This window comes from Palaemon carinicauda, chromosome 42 (genome assembly GCF_036898095.1).
Source record: "Palaemon carinicauda isolate YSFRI2023 chromosome 42, ASM3689809v2, whole genome shotgun sequence".
Taxonomy (NCBI): Eukaryota; Metazoa; Arthropoda; class Malacostraca; order Decapoda; family Palaemonidae; genus Palaemon; species Palaemon carinicauda.
The window spans coordinates 22,855,190-22,878,898 of record NC_090766.1 but is presented as its reverse complement, the minus strand read 5'-3'; the positions used below and the strand labels follow the sequence as shown (position 1 = coordinate 22,878,898).

The following is a 23,709-nucleotide window of genomic DNA, read 5'->3' as shown; positions in this document are numbered from 1 at the left end:
ATATATAACTACCAGGTAAGTATATTTGAAATTTATTTTACCATAAAAATACCATTTTTGCAAACTTTAGGAGGATGCCCCTATCTAAGCAATGATACATTGCAGTGGCGTCTGCTTAAAAGTTTGAACTTTCATTTTCTATGTAAATATGGAAAGGCACATCAGCAGATTGTTAAGTCAGGATAATCATTGATGTTCCAGGGACTTTATGTACTTTCCACACAGTTAAAGGATACATGGTCAGTATTTCTTCTTCCGTAAATTCATACAAGTCTATTGAAAAATACTCCACTTCTGTAACTGAAGTTTAGATGGAGTTTCACATCCAACTTTATTTCAGTATTCTCTGTTTAAATTGCATAGCATAACATTGTTTCTGATTTGGCACTTATGAAGAAACTGTTCTTTCCATAAGGAGAAATTTCTCCCAGTGCGATGGTACTTACTTTTCTTTCTAAGAAATTTACATATCTTAAAATAATTTCCTGTACTCCTATTTGACTGAGCAATAAGCCATTTTGGTGGATTTGGCTTTTTCTGGGAGGGTATAACCACCTATATATCTATCAATCGAATCTGCAGGTTTGTATGTATCTATATCCTTAGGTACCCCATCGCAAAGAGCACCCTTGCTGTTCAAATTAATGATTTTTATATTCATAATATCACCGATTGCAATTTAATGCTTCATCAAATGATAAATGATATCCATGAATCCCACTTATCATTTTCAAGCCTCATTCTAATTTCTTTACCATAACATTGAAATGATTTATGCAGCCCATCATAATTATTTTCTATGGGAATTTGAGTGACATGAAGGATTCCCAGATTCCCTGTTAACCAAATTACTTGGTTTTTGAGCGTCCGTAGATTGATCCTTAAAGTTTCCAGGTTGTCAACAGAGGGGTTAGTTATTTTAAGATGAAGCAAGCTGGGTTATCCACCTCTTATCGGAGGATGTCAATCCTCCTATCCCATGTGGCCCCACACGAGAAGACGCTTCAGCGGGAACCAATCCTCTATTAGAAAGGGGCTGCCTCTATTTAGGCGGGCATACACTGGTCAGTGGGGATGGTTAGCCCCTCCCCACCGACGACTCCAATGCCTGGCGTCGCCCATTATCCAAAAATATGGGTGACTTACAACCGGATCACTGGAGCCCGACTGTTAACAGACTAAGTCTGCACCCAATGTGGTCTGCCAGAGGGACTAAATTTATATAGGTTGAGATGGCATACCATCCATCTCACACTGCACCAAACCCAAAGAAGTAGCCAAACAGTAATCAAACAAGCCAAAGCTGTCAACAAGTTCATGCCCAAGAGGAAGATATGGGAGAATGGAAGTAACCAAAGGGAAAAGAGAAAGTGCTGACTAATTTAGTTGGATCAACAATTGGCCACCAATGTCCAGTGGGGAAGCAAGTCTCCCACTGTTCATCAGAGCCCATCTGCTAATCCCTAAGTGGTCCTCCTTAAGGCTTCAGCATCTGGGGGGAATGCATGCTCTGACATGCTGACGAGTGCTGGCGCGTGCTGAATACCTGAAGCACATTGCCAGCTGGAAAACGATGGCAAGATTGAGCAGGCCGACACTTTGGCAATCAATGATGCACAGGCAATACTAGGTGACAAGAGTGCTCTGCCCGATGGAGCGTACTTGTGCTGATGAACAGGAGACTAGTGTCGTGGAGACAGCTGGGCAGTAGGCACACATCTAGAAGAATGATGGCCCACAGCAGTGCCATGTCTGGGCGCCCAATGAGCAGGATCTTGGGGCGTTGGCAAATGACGCGTCGGTCGGCGATGGTCGGAGGATGCATGATGGGAAGGGTCCTCCTGACGAGAAGAAGTGCACAGGCAAATGGCGAGCCGGAGAAAGATGCGCAAGCAAATGGCGCACTGGAGAAAGGCGAGCAGACGAGGGACGTGTAGGCGATGAGCACTCGCGAGGTTGGCGCGCATTTGACACGTAGGCAGATGAGATGGAGGAAAAACAGACACCGATGGTCAGGCGAATGGCGAGTTGTAGGGTGAGCTGAAGATCGGCATGTAGGATGACGAGCAGGCGAAGGGATATATCCTCCGAAGGGGATGCGGGAGAAACGCTTGCAGGAGAGACATGCTTAGGACTTTGCTTCCCCCTCGAAGGATGTTCGGCAAGGGAGAAGCGCAGTGTTCAGCAACGGCAGAAGAGTCTGAAGGGGCAGGAACGTTGGGAGGATGGGCAGCGGACGACGCATCTAACAACAATATAGACAGAGGACTAAAGATCCACCGCTGACATTGACGAAGGATGCATGCTAGCGCCACGGCGAAGAAGCTGGAGCAGGTTATCCTTGGAGGGTGGACCCAGTAACCCTAAGGATGACCACACCTGTAACAAAGGAGAAAGTCATGGACTGCACGGGGTGCAGTCTAGGGGAAGCGACACCGTCTCTTGAGGACCGAGGTTGTCCAGGTGTTAATTGACCTACGCTACTACTCGACGGTCCCTTGGAGGATACCGAACGTGCAGGAGCTTCAGAGGAAGGTCGGGAAGTAGAAGAAGCCTTGGGTTTCTTCTGCTTCGATGGAGAAGAGTCCCGCCTAGACTTCTTCTTTCGTCGTCGCCCAAGCTTTTCTCACTGGGAAGCAGACCACTCCCGACACTTGGAACACTTACTACCCATATCACGCCATTGACCCGTGCAGAAATGGTAAAGAGTGTAAGGATCAGTGTCCTCAATGGACATTAAAGTACCACAGGAGCAGCCCTCACGTCCATGGCAGGTACGCATGGCCGGCAGAAGTCATCGCGCACACACGGAAAAAAGAATAAGCAAAAATAGCATTAATGGCAGATCAATATTTGGTGAGGATGAACAGCGGCAACGACCGTTCACCATCCGAGCCAAAAGCAAAGTGAGCTCAATCACAGGCGTGTGAGTGGGAAGGGTAGCGAACTACCCCCACTAACTAGCGGGATGGATAGTTAACCCTTGCTAAATTTCAATGGGTCGTCCTTTCAACTTTGCCGAAAGTAATTACCCCCTAATAAATAACTTAGGTTTCAGTTACAGAACAGTGTTTCGTACGATCGTTGCAGCTACTTGAATTGGCCTAAAGATAAAACACAAATATTCTCTTTTCATTCAATAAGAAATATTACGGATTGGTAATAACTATTTCAACAATAACTGGATACATCCTAAAAGAAAAGTTGTCTGAAGATATCAAATTTTCAGAATGGTTGAGGTAAAAGGTAAATAAGGTATACAGAAAAAATATCCTTTATTATGAAATAAACTGCATTCATACAGCAGGGATAGTTATAGTGTGAGGAGCATAACACTCCTAAAATTTATTTTACAAGGAATACTGTGGGATCAAATCTTATCTCACCCTGAAGGAGCTCTGCATAACACAATTCTACTTATATGTCCATATATGCAGCCAAAAATTCCTTGTGCTTGGCTGAGGTTCTACTTTAGTATTTACACTGGAAAAAAACCTTATATGAAGATAACAATTAAAACCCCCAAGTCACTGATGAAGTTACCATATATTGAATCTTGATCATTTCTCTTGTGTTAATACTCTGGCATAGTTTGAAATTACAAAACTTATTGGGACTCTAGATCACAACACTGGCACTGTTAAAATACACATTGCTACTTGCAATTCACAATATTTGTTTGTAATGCAGTAGTTGATATCTCCAAAATAAAGAAAAGTGGTCATACGATTTAACTTTTGAAACATCACATCTTTGGATTCAACCAAATCCCACTTGACGAAATAAATACGTGGGGAACTAATAGGAATCCCATATGTGTGTGTGTCTTCAAGTCCAGATTCATAATTACATATACTTATTCCGTCAGACTTTACACACACACTGTAAGCACCAATATGGTTCAATAACAAAATATTTACCTTGTGAATAACACAAGCTATAAAAAACCTCTTAATGCTACTCCTGCTCAGATTTAACTCAAACAGTAACATTTAATTTTTAACACAAAATAAAAAACAAAAGGTTTCAACCTTGTACGAGAAATATTTCTGAACAGGTTTATATGTTCACCACATTCCTGAGAATTTCTCTAACCCAACCTATTACTTTCAAAGGTAACTGTAATGGATGATAACACAAACCCTTTAACTTATATTTCTGGTTTATAGATATGTTCTGGCACTTTTTTAACATAAATTTTAAAAGAAATTTAACAAGACCAGCACAAACATGACATCTCTGGCATAACTCATAAAAACCTTGACAAATCACGAAAACCAACTTTTTAAATCAAACGGTTGAAATATTAAAACAACCACTTGTTAACATTGCCTATCAGTACAACCAATCCCAACTTGTTTCCAATTGCAGGGTATTTACAGTAAATAATTAAATTTTTTCCCCTCCCTACCCTATACATTCTTGCTGGTTTAATACTCACGCTTTATAAACAGTTTCCTATCTAACAATACGAGCCTTTCCGGGAACAGGTTTATCACGACGTTTTTTCTGAAATATTTCATCGTCCTCCTCCAAATAGCGCTTGGGAGGCGCAATAGTCCTACCAGAGGATGACACCCTTTCACTTAATCTAAACACATTTTGAGATCCTGAAAATGTTGGAGATGAAGAACCAGCTCTAGGTGGTGACCCAGCGACTCCAACCAATCTCCGGCCACCAACAGGCCGCACATCCAAATCTTGAGCAGACACTGCTGATGACCCCACTATTGAAGACCCTGATAAACTTCCTTCCTCATCTAGCTGTAGTCCTAAACTGTCTGATGAGTCATAGGCTACCTTTCTATTTGACTTTGACTGGTTACTTGTGTTATTGGCTACTGGCATAATAAGAAGGACTTCTTCCGTATCTTCGTCAATGATACTTGTACCCCCTGAAGTTTCCACAGTCTTTAAACCACTATCTGAATCCACATAACTTGATGTAGAGCTTACAGGTAAGCTTACATCAGCACTTTTCTGAGACTGTGACACAGACTGCATAGTTTTTGTAACGGAGGACTTGGGACACATATTTCGAAATGAATAACTAGTATTCACATTAGACAAACTTTGTTTTTGATGAGATACAGAAGTAATAGGACTATGAAACTTAAAATCTTTAGAGATCTCTCCAATATTGGTAGCAGATATTCCTTGTGCACTCTGAACCACCTGAACCACTTGGTTCCCCCTCTCAAAAGTTCCATTCAATGCTTTGGTTTTACTTTCAAAAGACACAGGACCCTGTTTCACATTTTTCACTGGACTAACCGTTTGTTCACCGACACCATTCTTTTCAGACATGTAAACAACTCTTTCAACTCTCATTGTCGAACAAGTATTCCCGGATACTCGCATCAGACCGCTACTACCAACCATACTTACATAATTACTACCATCCCCCGAATTTTCTTCCACTAATTCATCTTCTTCACCATACTGGTCTTGCAGCAAAGTTAGATTGTTTTGCTTAGCACTAATTTTTCCAACGACTTTTTTTTTATCTCTCTTGGGGAAAATATCCTCGTCACTTTCATAAATTAAATCTTTTATAATGGTATTCATCTGAGTATTTCGCTTTTCTTGCAGAAAGCTTAAGGAACCCTTAATAGACTGTTGCATCACTTTCGAATGTACGAGCCCACCACTACCAGAACTAACACAACTCACAGACACCACAGGTTTTCTAAGAGTTTCTGAAGCATTTTCTGCTATAGAAGTATTTGGCATAACTTTGATTGTACTCCCATGAATATTCTGCCCCTTGTCGTCCTTTGCATTCGACACTCTCACAACATGAGAACTAGATTTGCACTCATCAGTTAGTAACTTTGATGGACCAGGAACTTTGTCCGAATCATCGTAGAGTTCTTTGGCAGCACTATCATGAGGTTCTTTACCAGGGCGAGAATAATCATACTTTCGTTCACTTGCATCACGTTCAAGAAAAGGAATGTCCTCCTCTTCTTGGTTTGGCTGAGCAAGTTTATTCTCCGAGGATGAGACAGATGTAGCTGCGTCGCCTGGAGTGTTTGCATCTTTTCGGTCGTCAGAGCCAAATGAAATGTCTGGCAAGATGATGGAGTCATGGTTGGGATTATGTTCTTCCATTAGAGATTTTATTAACTTTGCTATTGCTTCTCTCTTTCCTTTCACAACTTCATGTGGAAACCACTCGCCAAGAGTTCGAATAGGGAATGTATAATCTTTCAGAGGATGCTGTAAAAAATAATTAAATTAACTTTTTTAACAGTGACAGCTCTTAATAACAGACTTCCAAATACAATAATTATCTTTAAAGAAAGGTCAAGTGTTTAAACTGCAATGAATTTCTGATATAGGGCCTAACTGGTAAAGTTAAAAAATACAAGAGAAACAAACACTGATGGGAAGCTACAAATACAATGTAAGCAATTTGCATACAAAAATATTGTTTAGTCATTTCTCTGACTGAAAAATCTAAGAAATTCAATCTATCAAAAAGAATAACTTACGAAAAAATGGTAAATTTCTATCCAATCAATAAAAATAGCATAAGCCATGAATAAAAGTATATTAGGAAAAACATTTACTTAAACACATACCAGTAGTTGCCCTCGTTATGGTACTTCTCTAAATTAAATGAACCCTAACAGTACTATAAAAACCAAAAAGAATGTCAATGCCTCTTGACTGCAACCTAATAAATGCACTATATAATGTATAACAGTAAACAAGGAATACTAACTTAAATTAATCTCATATTAGTGCATGAGATAATTAGTTTCTGTACCTACCATCAAAGTAGAAATTTAAGGGCATACAAACTCAAAACTTTATATTTAAACTCGATTTTGAATGATAAATATAATTCTCAAACTTTGGAAACTTAATCAAATTTTGAATTAAAAGTTATAATATTGTAAGTTGTTTAAAGGACAAAGCATAATTCCAAAGGTGAAAAAAAGATGATATAAATATAGGGTCATGGATAAATGTTCCTTAAAAAAAAAAATAACCATCCTTAGCTCACAGACAGACAAAACTAAAAATCCTTCTATATAACTATTGTTACAGATAAAATGTAGAAAAGAATACCTTAGTTGGTTTTGTGTAAAGCACACATAAGAATAAGCAGGAGTTGAAAAAGCTATCAATAGTTTACAGAAGTGAAACTACACAGATGACCTACCTAAATGACAATGATTGTTTACTACCAGTAAAATTTATATTCCTAATATCAATTCAAGATATAATTGGTAATAATATACATTCGTCTTATTTGCGTACAATGAAGAATTAACATAGCTATCCTCTTAAAGCAGCAACTGGCCATATGACCTAAAAAAAACTTAGTATACTTCAAAATTAGGAGCATTCCATAACACATGACAATATAATTTGCCTATTTATCCATGCTGTGAGAATGAGTGCCTACAAAGAAAATGGAATTTTAAGCACTGTACTGTATATAATTTTGATCTAAATTTGGTTCCCACACACCACTAAGAGGAAATGGTGTAAAAAAAAAAAAAACTTTTTGGAAACCACAGCATTAATGCGCAGATCCATTCATTAAGATAAAAATATTTTATAATTCAAGAACTCGCTAGTGACTTACTTCAAAAAAACTTTCGGCAAATTGAAGTGTGTAGATTCCGCAGTCAGAGTAATTCATTTGCTGGGGGACACGCGGACAAGCTCCTTTCATAGTATCACGATTAAACAATTTTTCAGAGTTTTTCCGAACTTTGTGCTCTACAGTCAGATAATCTCTCAGTGTCGCAACAATTCTAACTCTGTTGGCTCCCGATAAGGAATCAAAAATCAAGATGCATGGTCTGAAAAATAATTTTTTTTATATAGTATATTTTCTAACATATGGAGAAAGTTCCTTATAAAAGCCTCCCACATACTTAGCTGCTAGTCTTCACATTCATATTTCCAAATGTACATTCATACCATTATATCAAAGATTATAAAAAAAATTCCAAAATTTCCTGTCACAGAGAGAGAGACTTTAAAGCAGACATATCATAAGCTGTGACAATATGCAGATGAATAAATAAGATAGATCTTCTTATAATCCTTAATCGGTACCAACTTGGTGGGTGGGACTTAGGTATCCCATGCAGTATCAAATTCAAAAGGGAGGCTGAAAAGCAGCTTACAACCATCTGAATTCAAGAAAGAACACAAGCTTTCGTAACCTAGGATGGCTATATCCAAAATAATTCTTTGTTCTGACTTTTAAAAATTGCATGGTTAAACACTTTTATAGAATAAGCAAGCCTAATTGGGTTTCTATAGAAAAAAAAATCTAAAGAGTACAATACTATAATCTAAGTAACAAGCAACTGCTAGCATGGGAGCCCATATATAAGGTAAACACAACCAACACTGATAAGTAGATCAATACAAAACACCTCTAAAAATATTTATAACGCAGAGTCGGTTCTTAACATTTACAGCAGTTAAGTACTACAGAATGTTGAAATCCACGAATATGCACTATGTCCACAGTAAGCCATTACTACACACAACTGAATATTCGCTTTCATAAGGATCCGTCTCCTGGCCATGCCATCCCATGTTATATAACTGAATACTGGCCTGCATTCGCTCTTTCATAACTAAATAATCATACTTCTTGTCTTATATGTCAATGTCTAGTTCTGTAATAATTGTTAGATGAGCTCTTTACTGGTGAGATCCAGGTTGAAATAATGATACCAATTTTGTTAAGTAAGTGAATTTGAAGGTCCCTGGGCACATGCCTTTCCAGCAAAGGCCCATTCACCCTCATAAAACTTTAAATTCAGAAAATATCCAAAAATACTATAATAAATTTGCCGGCCTCCTTGCAGATAATCAAATTCAGGGATCTTGAATCTCCCTTGATGTTGTCGATTTCCTCAAGAATTTCTCAAATTCATCTATAATTATGCAAAATTAATATGCTTGAAAAAACATATTTTGAATTCTTGGGGAAGCTTAATAAAATGTTTGTTTTCAGGATATAAATATTCAGCTAATTCATATTGGGTAACTTCAATTTCAAGAATGAATTACTCACAAATCTTTGAAACCAAATGGTTTAAAAGAAAATACTGTATCCTTAATTATGGCACTTTTTAATTCTAACTTGGGCTTCACGTATTGGCAAGATTTACAAGTAGATGGGAGTTTAGAGACCGTAACATTCAGCTTTCCGGACTCAAATTTGAAACAATCAACAAATAAAAGGAACACAGTTGTCCCCCAAAATCTAGGGGGTTAGGTAACAGATACTCCAGAACATGTAAGAAAACTAAGATATAATTGAATCAAGTTATAAAAGAAAATCCTTCATGAGGAAGGACTATTGGCAAAACTATAATTCTTAAATGTCAACAATAATACAAACATAAGGGAAAACAACTTACTGTCTAATAGCGGATGGTGTATTGCTCTCAGCACTCAGCTGCTCACTCTCTTCGGAGGGTTCTCCTTCCAATTTAGACTTCTTACTTGGAGGAGGGTCTTCATCATCGTCCTCTTCCTCAAGCTCGTCTTCCTCCCCTTCGGCTTCATCTCGGTCGCTCCATTCGCCATCGTCAATGATGGGTATTTGCTAAAAGATAATTATTATTATTGTTATTATTATTATTATGAAAGAGGTGTCTAAAATTACCAGAGTGAAAATTAAATTTTCATGGATTTATTGAATGTGTAAATTTGAGCCCCTGTGGCTGCAGGGGCATAAAAACAATTAGAATATCGCCAACGTTATCCCTGCGTGTCGTAAGAGGCGACTAAAAGGGACGGGACGAGGGGGCTGGGAACCCCCTCTCCTGTATACAATCCTGCGAGACGTCAACAAAGAGATGGAGCTGGGGTGAGAGTGACTGCTCGCCGCACTCTAGTTTTGGGGTGTTTGAATGTGCGTGGATGTAGTACGATAGAGAGTAAAAGATGTGAGATTGGAAGTATGTTTAGGAATAGAAGGATGGATGTATTGGCCTTGTGTGAGACAAAGATGAAAGGAAAGGGTGAAGTGATGTTTAGTGAAATGTCTGGAAGGAGATATCATCTAGGTTAATGTGGGTAAGGGTTAGGTTGGGTAGGGAATGTTGGGCGTTTGCCAGTGCGTATGGGCCAGGTAGTGAGAAAAGTGAAGAAGAGCGGAATGAGTTCTGGAATATATGAGAGAGAGAGAGAGGAGAGAGAGAGAGAGAGAGAGAGAGAGAGAGAGAGAGAGAGAGAGGAGAGAGAGAGAGAGAGAGAGAGAGAGAGAGAGAGAGAGGGAGAGAGAGAGAGAGAGAGAGAGAGAGAGAGAGAGAGAGAGAGAGAGAGAGAGAGAGAGAGAGAGAGAGAGAGAGAGAGAGAGAGAGAGAGAGAGAGAGAGAGAGAGGAGAGAGTGTGTGTGTGTGTGTGTGTGTGTGTGTGTGTGTGTGTTGTTTAAACTTGAGATAAGAATAAGGACTTCAAGATTTGATTAGTAAACAACAAGGATAGATATTTGCCATGAAACCTACCAGGTATGTCATAATCCTTCATAAACTGAATCAAGTATAAAATTCTAGAAAGTAAACACTTTTACAACTTACTTCTATTCTATTTCTTGGGCGGGTGGACCTCCGTTTCTTCGGCCTGTCGGCTGCAGTGCGAGAAATGGGTTGGCCGTCGGAAACTCTTACAGGTCCGCTTAAACCAGGATAGCAAATAATGGCCAGGAACCAATGAGCGCTGGAATAAAACCAGAAATATCAGTCAAAATTGCAACAATACTGTAGACTACTTTTGTTATAGTTCTAATGCCTATTAAAAATACATTTGCTAGGAACTGAGACTCATACATACATACAAAGTCAGGCATTGTGATGGATAGCAGAGGATTTGTATATGACCTGTACTTCATCGCTCTATAAATTGTAGTTTATCATTAACATTGTTTTTTTTTTGTGATAATCTGACAGAGTATGACAAATAGATGAGGGGGAGGAGGTTGAGCAGTGTAAAATTTAGATTAAAATTCAATATAAAAACTTCTCTCTAGACTAATTTCACCTTTCATGTCAAATCTTAATCATGATGGCATTTTCAAAGAGTAACATCTCCCATTTTCTGTTACTTCTACAAAAAACCATCTTGTCTTAAAGCTTAATTTACATCATTTTAAGGCTGAAAATAATTAAGCTTACACTGAAGGGCTCTGTACTGTTCCCTTCTCACAAGTCTCTTGATTGAGATTCTATAGTAGTACTTAATATCATTACAATGACTATACCATGTTGAATGAATTTATGGCAATTGGGTCAGATTGCCAGATGCTTGGGCTGGGGAAGCCGTAACGGAGGAAAAACACATGGAGTTTCATTGTGAAGTAAAGGATAAGAGGTTGGATGAAAAGTAATGGGAACGGAGGTCAAAAGACCAAAAACTTAGTGCAATAAAGGTAATACCCCTCTTAAAGTGGTGAACCTTTTCAGGGCTTGTCATTAAGGAGCCCGGTCGGTAAGCCAATACAGTATATGGAGGTATAGGGTGAAAAACGCAAAATCCTGAAAAAATTCACCATGCTTCGTATGGCAATGGAGAATGCATGTATACGAAATATTTTGTCAAAATTCCTCTTACTTTCATAGTTTAAGGGTAATAAGCCAAAAACCTTGATCCCTACAAGAACACGCAGTATTTCTTCTGTTACCGTAAATTTTGATAATTATTACATTTTGATATAAAACAAATTGTGAGAGAAGGAAGTTGAGAGCCAAGGTGGGTAAGAGTAAGGTTATGAGATGTACGAGAAGGGAAGGTGGTGCAAGGTTGAATGTCATGTTGAATTGAGAGTTACTTGAGGAGGTGGATCAGTTTAAGTACTTGGGGTCTGTTGTTGCAGCAAATGGTGGAGTGGAAGCAGATGTACGTCAGAGAGTAAATGAAGGATGCAAAGTGTTGGGGGCAGTTAAGGGAGTAGTAAAAAATAGAGGGTTGGGCATGAATGTAATGAGAGTTCTATATGAGAAAGTGATTGTACCAACTGTGATGTATGGATCGGAGTTTTGGGGAATGAAAGAGATGGAGAGACAGAAATTGAATGTGTTTGAGATGAAGTGTCTAAGGAGTATGGCTGGTGTATCTCGAGTAGATAGGGTTAGGAATGAAGTGGTGAGAGTGATAACGGGTGTAGGATATGAATGTGTTGAGGTGGTTTGGCCATGTTAAGAGAATGGAAAATGGCTGTCTGCTAAAGAAGGTGATGAATGCAAGAGTTGATGGGAGAAGTACAAGAGGAAGGCCAAGGTTTGGGTGGATGGATGGAGTGAAGGAAGCTCTGGGTGATAGGAGGATAGATGTGAGAGAGGCAAGAGAGCGTGCTAGAAATAGGAATGAATGGCGAGCGATTGTGACGCAGTTCCGGTAGGCCCTGCTGCTTCCTCCGATGCCTTAGATGACCGCGGAGGTAGCAGCAGTAGGGGATTCAGCATTATGAATCTTCATCGGTGGTGGATAACGGGGGAGGGTGCGCCCACTCTAGCATTTGAGTCACCCATGACAACTACATAATTCCTTCTACCCACCTAGTTAATTCATTCCAGAAATAATTCCGCTCTTCTTCACTTTTCTCACAACCTGGCCAAAAGCCCAACATTCCCTACCCAACCTAACCCTTACCCACATTAACCTAGATGTTGTCTCCTGCCATTCCACTACTTTACCTGTCATCCATTCACTCAGCAATAAATCCATACCTTCTCTTGCACTTCCCCTTTCAATCCCAGACACTCTGACCAGATATTTCACCAAACATCACTTCACCTTTCCCTTTTATCTTTGTCCCACACAAAGCCAATATATCCATCCTTCTATTCCTAAACATACTTCCAATCTCACATCTTTTACTCTCTATCGTACTACATACCCGCGCAAACACTCCAAAACTTGAGTGCGGGGAGTAGTCACTCTCCCCCCAGCTCCACTTCTTTGATGTCTCACAGGATTATAATACAGGAGAGGGGGTTCCCAGCCCCATTGTCCCGTCCCTTTTAGTCGCCTCTTACGACACGCAGGGAAGGAAAAAATGTAAGTATATTGCTGTTGTAAAACATGATACAGTCCAGTATAGTGATAACAGAAAAATTAATAAGACCAGTACATAATAACTTTATCACTAATACCTAGAAACCATTTGTCATCTATTAAATTTCTTATTCCTAATCTAAATATTAATCTCTGGCATCGTCGTTCAATTAGCTCATTATGCATGTTACTTAAGATTTTTTATAATTCTAACCATCCTTACATATAGATCTTTCCGGACAGTTGTTAATTCTAATAGTCAGACCTTTTCCATTATGAGCCTCAATCCTCCACAGTACACTAGAAGTTTTATTCCAGCTGTGACCAAGTTGTGGAATGATCTTTCTAATTGGGTAGTTGAATCAGTAGAAATTCAAAAGTTCAAACTTGCAGCAAATGTTTTTATATTGAACAGGCTGACATAAGTCTGTTTTATAGTCTATATATGAAGTATCTATTTTAATGTTGTTAATGTTTTTAAAATATTTTAATTGTTCATTACTTCTTATATCGTTTATTTATTTCCTTTCCTCACTGGGCTATTTTTCGCTGTTAGAGCTTATGGCATCTTGCTTTACCAACTGGGTTGTAGCTCAGCTATTAGTAGTAGTAGTAATAATAATAATAATAATAATAAAGAAAGAAAGAAAGAAAGAAAGAAAGAGAGAGAGAGAGAGAGAGAGAGAGAGAGAGAGAGAGAGAGAGAGAGAGAGAGAGAGAGAGAGAGAGAGAGAGAGAGAGAGAGAGAGAGAGAGAGAATTTTTTAAGCCAGTACTTACTGTTCATTGATTGGAATTATGATGAAATCTTTCTCAAAAATGTCAACATTCTTGGTCCAAGATTTCACTCTGGAGTGTCTTTTCTCAGCTGCAGATAACTTGGGGTCATCTTCAATGGCATGTGGTCTGCGACCTTTCTTTGGCTTAGAAGTAAGGCGTTTGTAGAAAAACGTAGAAAAAACATGTGTTCGCGTTCTATGTGCTTCAGACAGTTTACTTTGTAGTAACCACCTGGAAGAATTTTAAAATATTAGGAGATGCACAAAAGATATAGTCCACAGATCACAAGCAAGTCTTACACTGGTAAGTAGAATTATCATTGATGGTTTGACATCTCTTCCATTAGAAATTGTCATGACTGTATTTCAAACGAAATAAAAATAATTATAAACTAGAATAGACACATGGTAGGCACATACCTTTGCCTATATCATGTTTATTTCAAGAAAGGCAACTGAATTGTATTCATTTTGGCACTAGTTTCATGCAATTCAGATAAATTGATACGACATTGCAAAAAGAAGTTTTTGACCTTTTTGTTATCTTAACCTTTAACCAAAACACTTCCAAATCTAATCAAACTGTCCTTGGACCATGGTCAATCATCCCACCAAATTTTATGAGATTAGGTCAAATAGTTTTTGAGTTAAGCAAGTCACACAAACGAATACAAACAAGGGTAATGACGTCACTATATCATGCTACATATCACAAGATAGGGATTGAATTATGCACATTTTGGTACTAGTTTCATGCAACTTTTATAAACATTGGCCACAGCATGGGAAAAAGACGGTTTTTTTTTTACCTTTTCGTGACAGCTTTATCTTTTGACCCAATCAATCCCAAACCCTTATTAACTGGTTAGAAGTTTGAGGTCCTGTTGGGACCTGTTCATCATTCTAAATAAATTTTATACTCTATTGAGTGGCATGCGTGGCATTGAAACCTAGGAATTAACATTGGCAGGATGGGCTGTAAACACCTGGCAGGAGTCTCCAGTGGGCGTCAAGTCTACTCTTGAAGGCGTTCACCGTTGGTGCTTGCACCACAGAGTCTGGGAGATCATTCCATGTGTTGACCACCCTCTGGGAGAAAGTTCCTCTGCGGACATCTAGCCTACAGTGCTTTTTGATGATTTTGAGACTATTACCTCTTGTTGCACTGTCTCTGGTGATTTCAAACTTTGGCCTGTCTGAATCATAGATCTTGTGTATGTATTTGTAAAGATTGATCATATCACCACGACTTCTGCGATGCTCAAGAGTGGGCAGTCCCAGTATTTCCAGTCTCTCAGAGTATGGCTTATCCCTCAGTGAAGCCAACAGCTTGGTTGCTCTACGCTGAACATCCTCTATTTCACTGCACAGGAATTTGTGGTGCGACTGCCATACTGAGTGACCATACTCCAGGATAGGGCGCACAAAGCTTTTGTAGAGTTGTACAAAGAGATCATTGGTCAGGAAGTCAAAGGTACTTCGAATGATACCGACAACTCTATTGGCTTTTGCGGTTGCTTTAGCTACATGTTCTTTAGAGCTCAGCTTGTTGTCGATGTAGACGCCTAGATCTTTTTCATGTTCGTGCTCCTCCAGTGTTATTTCGCCAAGTGAGTTGTCATGCATGGTGTACTTTGCCTCAGATCTTTTGCTCCCAAGCTTCAGGACGCTGCACTTCTGTGGGTGGAAACGGAGCAACCAAACCTGTGACCAGTGTTGCAAGCTGTCAAGGTCAGCCTGTAGGTTGTCTGTTGCTCCGGGGATGTCACTGCGGGTAAACAGCTTTGTATCATCTGCAAACAACTTCACATCACTTGTGCAGACATTGGACAGGTCATTGATGTAGATGACAAATAGAATCGGACCAATCACGCTTCCTTGTGGTATCCCACTCGTCACTGGTGCTGGTCGTGATGTTGCTCCATTTACTGCTACACACTGCTGCCGATCTTTCAGAAAAGCCTGTATCCATTTGAGGACTTTGCCCTGGATGCCACACGACTCGATCTTTGACAAGAGGCGACAGTGTGGCACAGAGTCAAACGCCTTCATAAAGTCCATGTATATAACGTCAACACTTCCTCCTGCATCGAGAGTTTCTGTCCAGGTATCCATAACATCCAGAAGTTGAGTTACACAGGATCTCCCTTGTACAAAGCCATGTTGCTCTCTGCTGATGAGTTGATTTTCCCCCAAATGTCTGATGACTTCTTCTCTGATGAGCTTTTCCATCACCTTACAGAGTATGCATGTGAGGCTGACTGGTCTGTAATTGCTCGCTTGTAGGCGGCTTCCTTTCTTGAAAATAGGTGAGACCGTCGCTTTTCTCCAGTCCTGTGGTACTTGTCCCTCGTGCAAAGACTTGCGAAAGAGCAATGTTACTGGGTGAGCCAATATGTCAGCAGCCTTTGAGAGAACAAGAGGGCTGATGCCATCTGTCTGGTCCTGAAGCTTTGTTGGTCTTTAGAGTCTGGATTAACTTCCGTACCTTTTCTTCGGAGATCTCAAAGTTTTGCAAGGGTGTGTTGTACTCAGCAGTTGATGGGTCGGGTAGCGGGCCATCATCATTTTGTGCGAAAACGCTCTGAAAGAAGTCGTTCAGTATCTCTGCCTTTTCTATATCTGATGCTGTTTTGCTACCATCTTCCTTCTTTAGATCTCCTATTCCTGATTTTGTTGTTGTCTTGCTTTTGACATATGACCAAAAGGCTTTTGGATTACTTTTTGCTTCGGCTGCTACTTTAGGTTCTAAGCCTTTTTGCTTTTTTGCATTTCTTGCTAGCTCTGTTCCTTGCCTTAAGGTATGCTGTGTAGTCGTCCTTTTCTCTGGTTTGCTGCCCACCTTCTAAAGAGTCTGTGTTTCTTCCTTACTGATTCCAGTGTTTCTCTGTCCAACCATTTTTTCGCATAAGCTCGGTCTACGGATTTGGTTGGTACTGAGTGTTGGATTGCCTGGTTGATTTTGTCTTTAATCAGTGTCCACATGTCATCCACATTCCTGCCCTCCAGCTCACTGCCCCAGTCTGTCTCCTGCATTTCACTTCTAAGTTTGTCGTCTGCCTTTGGGAAGTTGAGTCTTTTTTGCCGAGACGGAATTGCTTTGCAGTGATTTATTTTAATAATGAGCGTGTGGTGGTCGCTTTTCCCCATTCCCGGTGCCACTGTGATTTCTTCTATGAGGTCTACACGGTTTGTAAAGACCAGGTCCAGCACATTGGATTTCTCTCCCCCTCTCTATACCTTGTAGGCTCTTTCTGATGTTGTACAAGGAAGGCATCTTGAGTAGTTTTCAGAAATATTGACGCTGGTTGGTCTGGGACAACTGTGCTGTTTTCTCGCTTCCAGTCTATGCTGGGGAAGTTGAAATCACTAATCAGAAGTAGGTCTTGTGTAGTTGCCTCAGTAGCTTTACCCAATAGTGTATTTAGTTCCCTTGTATTTTCTTCGCTGCTACTTGGGCTTCTGTAGACAAGACCCACAAGGAGGGAAGAGTTGTTTGCCATGTTGCAGTCAACAAAAAGTGCCTCTTTGAAATTACTAGTGTCCACTCGATCACAAATGACTGGCTTCAAATCTTTCAAGACCAGCAAGCATATGCCTCGCCCATCTTGCTCAAGGGTATGGAACAGTTCATAGCCTTCTATATTAATTTCTATCTTGATCTTTTCGACTTCAGTTCAGTTATGCCTAGAATTGCTGGCTGGTGCAACTCTTTGGATCACAGGCAATCATCCCACCAAGTTTCATGTGATTTTGTCAAAACAGTTTTAGAGTTATGTGAATCACAAACACATACAGACAACGCCTATCAAAACTTTACCTTCCCCACAACAAAGTTGGCGAAGATAATTAATCAAATTGAAAACCTGACCATTAATATCAAGACCATGTACCACTCGGCTGGAATCACAAATCCTACTTCTTTCTTTATGAAACTATCTTATTCACCATAACTGAGGACACTTAATACTGATTAACAGATCCTGTACCTTGTATATCAGTTTTACATGCCACCAAAAAATTAACAAAAGTACAACTTTCTCTGTAGTATTTCCCAATTTAAGGAAACTCCTGAGTACTTCTTTCCATAAAGCTATAATCAGATTGTTTGTACATTGATACACAAAAATTTTTAATGTGGGACATCTATGAGTAATTTGTATGGCTAGAAATATAAGAAGAAAATTTTCTATAGACTGTAGCAGGCTACAAGCATTCAGAAATTCTTCATACTGTTACTGTGTGCCAAAAAACAAAACTATCTTTAAAGCATTCATTTATGCCAATTATCTCAACTTTCGCTAATTATTTACATTCATCACTGTAGAACTTAGCCTTACATATTACAAGTGTCTTTCAAATGTCTGATCGTTGATTCACAAAAATCAATATACAGACCCAGAGTATATAATGTCCTTATTTCTCATGTTCAAAGATTTCAAGGCCATTTCCCAAGACAGATACCAAATCCTGAATGTTTCTTAGTGGTGATGCAATTTTTCAAACTGATCTTAAAGGGTATTGCAAGTTGTTTTCATTGTATTTCCTGAGAAACATTTTCTAAATTAATTACCAATTTGTTTGTTTTTAGAAATGTGACCTTTACAAATCACTTGATAGAGAATTCATTATTTAATCAATAATTTTAGGATAAAAATAAGCTAAAATAAATGAACACTACACAACAACTCACTTTAAATAGAAATCAATAATAACGTCATTGAGAAACTGCTCCTCTTCAAGACAAGCATAGTCATCGGTTGTTATGGAGATTCCGCCCTTTTGCGGTGGAAGTGGGTAGATTATTATCCTGTAATGAAAAATATCAAGTGAATCAATTTACTGCAACCAAGTAAGAAATTGATTAAATTCAAGTATATGCAGCTACTACGTACACTTGACAAAAGGTCAAGATCAATCTGATTTCCATCATACCATTACCTTGTAGCTATATAGATATTCCCTCCATAAGCTTGGAAATCCCTTGCTATTGCTATAAATATTCCTTAACATATAAATTTTCAAATTTAAATGAGTATAACATTCAACACTACCTGGAGGCAGCGATTAAGATCAGTTTTCCACTCGATATTCAAAGCAGCATGCAGGAACTTTGAAACAATTAACAAAAAATGTACACTGTTGTCCCTCCTCAACATTTCAAGGGTTCGGTTTTTAAAAGTTTAAAGGCTACTCATGAATGGTAAAGGCAAGGGGAAACAACTACAAGAAGAAAGCTACACTTTTATGACAAACTATCAAGTAACTAAATATAACCAAAGTCAAATCTTCCAAATTCCTAGACCTGGTATGACATTTGATTTCCAGTAGTGGCATCGAGAGGAAGATGAAATATCAGAACAGTTTGATATCATGATGGAATGAAACCAATCAACATTTTACATTAAATACGCATCCCAATTACAGGAAAAATATCAGTAGGTCCTCAGGTTACGACAAGATCCGTTCCTAGGAAGTGTTATAATTGGGAACATGCCTAAATCAGTACAAGCTATAAGTAAGCACCAAAGTCACTAACCTATGCAACTGGAGTAATAAAGTCATAATATTAGAATAAAACACACTTTATGACATGGAAACATACCTGGGATTAAAAAAAAAAAAAAACACATGGACGACATAAATACAGGACAACAAAATTAAACTAACAAAATCAATAATGCAATTCATTATGGGAACAGCGTTGTATCCATAAAAAGTAAATCAAAGTCATTGTAACCCGAGGACTTACAACAAAAATAACCCACATAAATATCACAAAGGTAGAACACTAAAACACAAATGATTATAATAAAACTTTACATGATATAATATACAAAAACTCAAACCTGGGAGATATTGGAAAATGATACAAATGAGAAATAACTGGCATTAAATTTAAATAAAACGATACATTGCATCAATCAACTTACGTTTTTGTTTCAGATGGATAAGACCCAGGTTTCCTAACATAAGCCTGCACCTGAAAAAAAATTACTCATATTAAAAAGGTAGTACATTTTTACATGAACATAATCCTTATCAAAGGCAGTCCTAATATTTCTCCTTATATTTTTTAAAGTTTTCAAAATATCCACCTAACAGCTATCTTATAAAACACTAAAATCTTTCAATGATATACAGTAGAATATTATAGTATATTTAACCTTTACAATAAGTTACTAATTTTTCTAATTTAAATAAAAACTTAATATACTGTAAACCTAAATCTATGGTTACAAGCAACCATTGGAATTTAAGGGCTCAATATTTGATATACATTGGGGCATGTAACGAAAAACTTTTGTATCAAAGAACCCTTATGTCACAACCAACAATATTTCACGGGAGAGGATTCATTACATTAGAACGGACTTGCAACTTATGGAATTGAGATGATCAGCAATGTACACGTCCCTGAACTTCAACAGAGTTAGACTATGGAATCTGTTGCAAGTTGGAATGTTACATGAACAATGCAAGCCTTGTGAAAGCATTTCCATTCTAGCTTGCCTAACTGGTGTCTTTTTATTTAGATTGACATCTAACCCAGTATAAAGTATTAAGATAATTCATATTAGGTAAACAATAACTGCAATGTCAATGTTCAAAGGTATGAGACTGAATAATCAATATGCTATGCAACTGACTCATGATATTGGAGGAGATATCAAGTATGCTTTTCTCAAGAATTTTGAATTATAGATCTGATATGAAAGATAATAAGGCAGGTACGGGATACTAGACAAGAGATATTCAAAGCTTTGAAACATTCAACAGGTGTACTGTAATGTTAAAACTGATGGATTGCTGCTCATCTGAATTTAAGATGGAATACTTTCGAACTAGAAAATTTTAACCAGACCACCTCGGGGCCAGATTTAGTAAATTTCGTCCACTGCATGGTGGTAATTATAACAAAATAAAGCAAGCGTTGAATTGTAAAATCACACCTGTTTAGTTCAATTTGATGAAACTCGGCTGGATGAAATGAATTATAAGGGACAAGTGAAAAATGTTTGAATATATTGTATTTTTACGTTTATTATTGTATATAGGCTAGTGCAAGAAGAAACTCCAATTGTGTTCTTAGTTGATTACTATTGCGTCTATTAACAAGAAAATTGAAAGAAAGTCAGTCTTGTAAAGAACTTATGACCCACATATGTGACTAGGATTTCCTAGAAACTCATACCACCATGAATAGTGATAGCAGGAGTTTCTTTTACTTCCTAGTAATACTACTGTAAACATTAGCTTGTTTAATATAATTAACAAAATTATCAAAATGAATCTTTCAAAATGCAAGTAAACAGCAAAATACTGTATAGCATTAGCAATGATTATGAAAATGCTTATAAATGATACAGTACCTATTTTGCAACTAATGCTTGTGATGGTCATTGTGAAGAAAAAAATGAAAAGATACTTGCATTGGTTTCAACAAATTCCTTATGGAATAATTTCACCTGGAATTAAAATTATTTCTTTGGCTGTAGCAAAACAGAAGGTAAAAAAATCCCTAACTGACTTTAATATGAACATAAATCTTTTTTCTTACAAATATCACCATTGATGTTACTATAATGATCATCATCTTTATCACCATAATTATATCTTGTATACCTCTCAATTTTCACGATCCTATTTATGATTTTTTAAGCATAAACAGTTTTTTATTGTTAAGAAATATTTTCATTATCCCATTCTTTGTGCAATGGCATGAAGCAAAGTGTGTATTTCATCGTTAAGGATAAAAAAGGGCTTCAAAATATGAGAATCTTGAACTACAGGAAGAGGATTTTATCAGCTGCCGTGGTTACATCCTTATCCCAAGGAAAGAAAAGGGGTGGATACCTAAGCGTAGTTATAAAAGGTTGATGAAGACTTGGTCCCATGTAGCCAACGTCACAAATCAGTGGCCGTGCTCTAACAGCACACAAACCCTGCATTTAACCCTTTTACCCCCAGGCTATTTGGAAATTTCCAACCCTTAACCCCCAGGGTTTTTTTTTTTTTCCCCAGCACATTTTGCAGTATATTTTTTTCAAATTGCTCTAACAGCCTTAATTTTTGTCATAGAGAGGTCAGGTTGGTCTCATTCTTTTTATCAAAAATATGAAAAAATATAGCATTTTTTTTGCAAGGACGTACCGGTACGTCCATGGGGGTAAAGGGATGGCTTTTGTGAAACGTACCAATACGTCCTTTGGGGGTAAAAGTGTTAAGAACAGGTACAGTGATGAGGGGTCCTTTCATTGAGAATTTTTCTTGAATATTAAGTGTTCAAACCCAAGTAAGCTTACCTCTGTTGGGGATGACCTGATGAGAATTTCGTTAGCTTCCTTAATGTCAAGCTCTTCCAGCTTTCCTTTGGATGTACTCCCCGTCATAGTCAATATATCTTTTATCATAATTTTAGTTTCATCAGTCATCCTATCAGGCAGGATAGTGATACGTTTATGAGCTTCGTCTGTTGAAAGAAAACAAAAAATTATTAGGAAAAGAAGAAAATTTACTACAAATGCATGATACTGTTTAACAAATTTTAACTTTCAAAGTATTGCCGATGAATAATAAATAAAAAGAATCGCTTAGCACAATCTTACCGTAACTACACGGGTCAAAATATAATCCATTTCTGTCTGTCATCTTCAACGTTTTTCTTACTGATTCAGCCAGAGAAGGTTTCAAGTAAAGAAAAAACACAGGCAAAGATTTCCCAAAATGGGCCAGGACTTTTACTATACTCTTGATTGGAATGTCAAAAGTCACAATGTTAGAAGAATCTGAAAAAAAAAAATTGTATAGAGTATTACTTTTACTGCATAAAATCTCATCCCTGCCCAAAAAAATTCTAAGTTCTAGTTTTGACAGAATCAAAAGCTTTCTCATAGTATATAAATATCATACGTAGTGTTTTATTATACTCTTGACTTTTTCTTTAGCTGATTACTTACATAGAGATGGGCTATTGAATACCTACTTCTAAAACAAGCCTACTCTCTTGGCTGAATAAATTTTACCACTGTACCAACAAACCCTATTATTTATTTATTAAATAAGCAAAGAAAACCCTAATTCTCTGGTAATTAAAAGTAAGAAGAGACAATATCCTAAAGTGACTAACCAGTATCAAGTTACATATACAGTATCTTCTCATTCAAGAAAATGTCATTTGCACATTAGTTTCTAAGTAAATTTAAATAGCTGACAAGATATGAATTAAAGAGTAGGGAAACGTTAAACCTCAGGTGATCCCGGTCGTGACAATATTGTTGCCAGGCTCGTGACTTTTGGTTAGTAGGCAATGACGTTGTTCGTCAGCCTACTTAAGTTGAGGTTTGTAGTGTAAATAAATGAATAGATAGAAAAAAAATAGAAAATAGCATTAGAAAGATGAATAAATTTTCTACAAAGCATTTATGGCTACATGAACAGATGACGTCAAACTCAGAGGATAACCCTTTTACCCCAAAAGGACGTACTGGTACGTTTCACAAAAGCCATCCCTTTACCCCCATGGACGTACCAGTACATCCTTGCAAAAAAATGCAATAAATTTTTATTTTTTTTTCATATTTTTGATAATTTTTTGAGAAAATCCAGGCATTTTCCGAGAGAATGAGACCAACCTGACCTCTCTATGACAAAAATTAAGGCTGTTAGAGCAATTTAAAAAAAATATACTGCAAAATGTGCTGGGAAAAAAATAACCCCTTGGGGGTTAAGGGTTGGAAATTTCCAAATAGCCTGGGGTAAAAGGGTTAAGAGCTGTTAATGCTGCCATGTTCTAACTCACTACCCACTCTCAGTTCAGTTTTTGTTCATACTCATGATTTATAGGACTAGTTTAACATACACGTAAATAGTTTTTACAATATACG

The 23,709-nt window shown here is 37.9% G+C and overlaps 1 protein-coding gene across 1 annotated transcript; it reads right to left on the bottom strand.

The window, feature by feature from the left end:
* Window positions 1-3,258: 3,258 nt before the first annotated feature.
* LOC137633040 (uncharacterized) lies at window positions 3,259-23,332 on the bottom strand. Its single transcript, XM_068365206.1, has 10 exons — window positions 23,311-23,332; window positions 22,432-22,611; window positions 22,129-22,295; window positions 19,756-19,805; window positions 18,516-18,632; window positions 13,824-14,054; window positions 10,572-10,710; window positions 9,408-9,595; window positions 7,604-7,823; window positions 3,259-6,222 (listed from the first exon to the last, which is right to left on the bottom strand). Exons 1-10 carry the CDS (start codon window positions 23,330-23,332, stop codon window positions 4,459-4,461), a joined length of 3,078 nt encoding a protein of 1,025 aa, XP_068221307.1. The 3' UTR covers window positions 3,259-4,458.
* Between the last annotated feature and the right edge of the window lie 377 nt (window positions 23,333-23,709).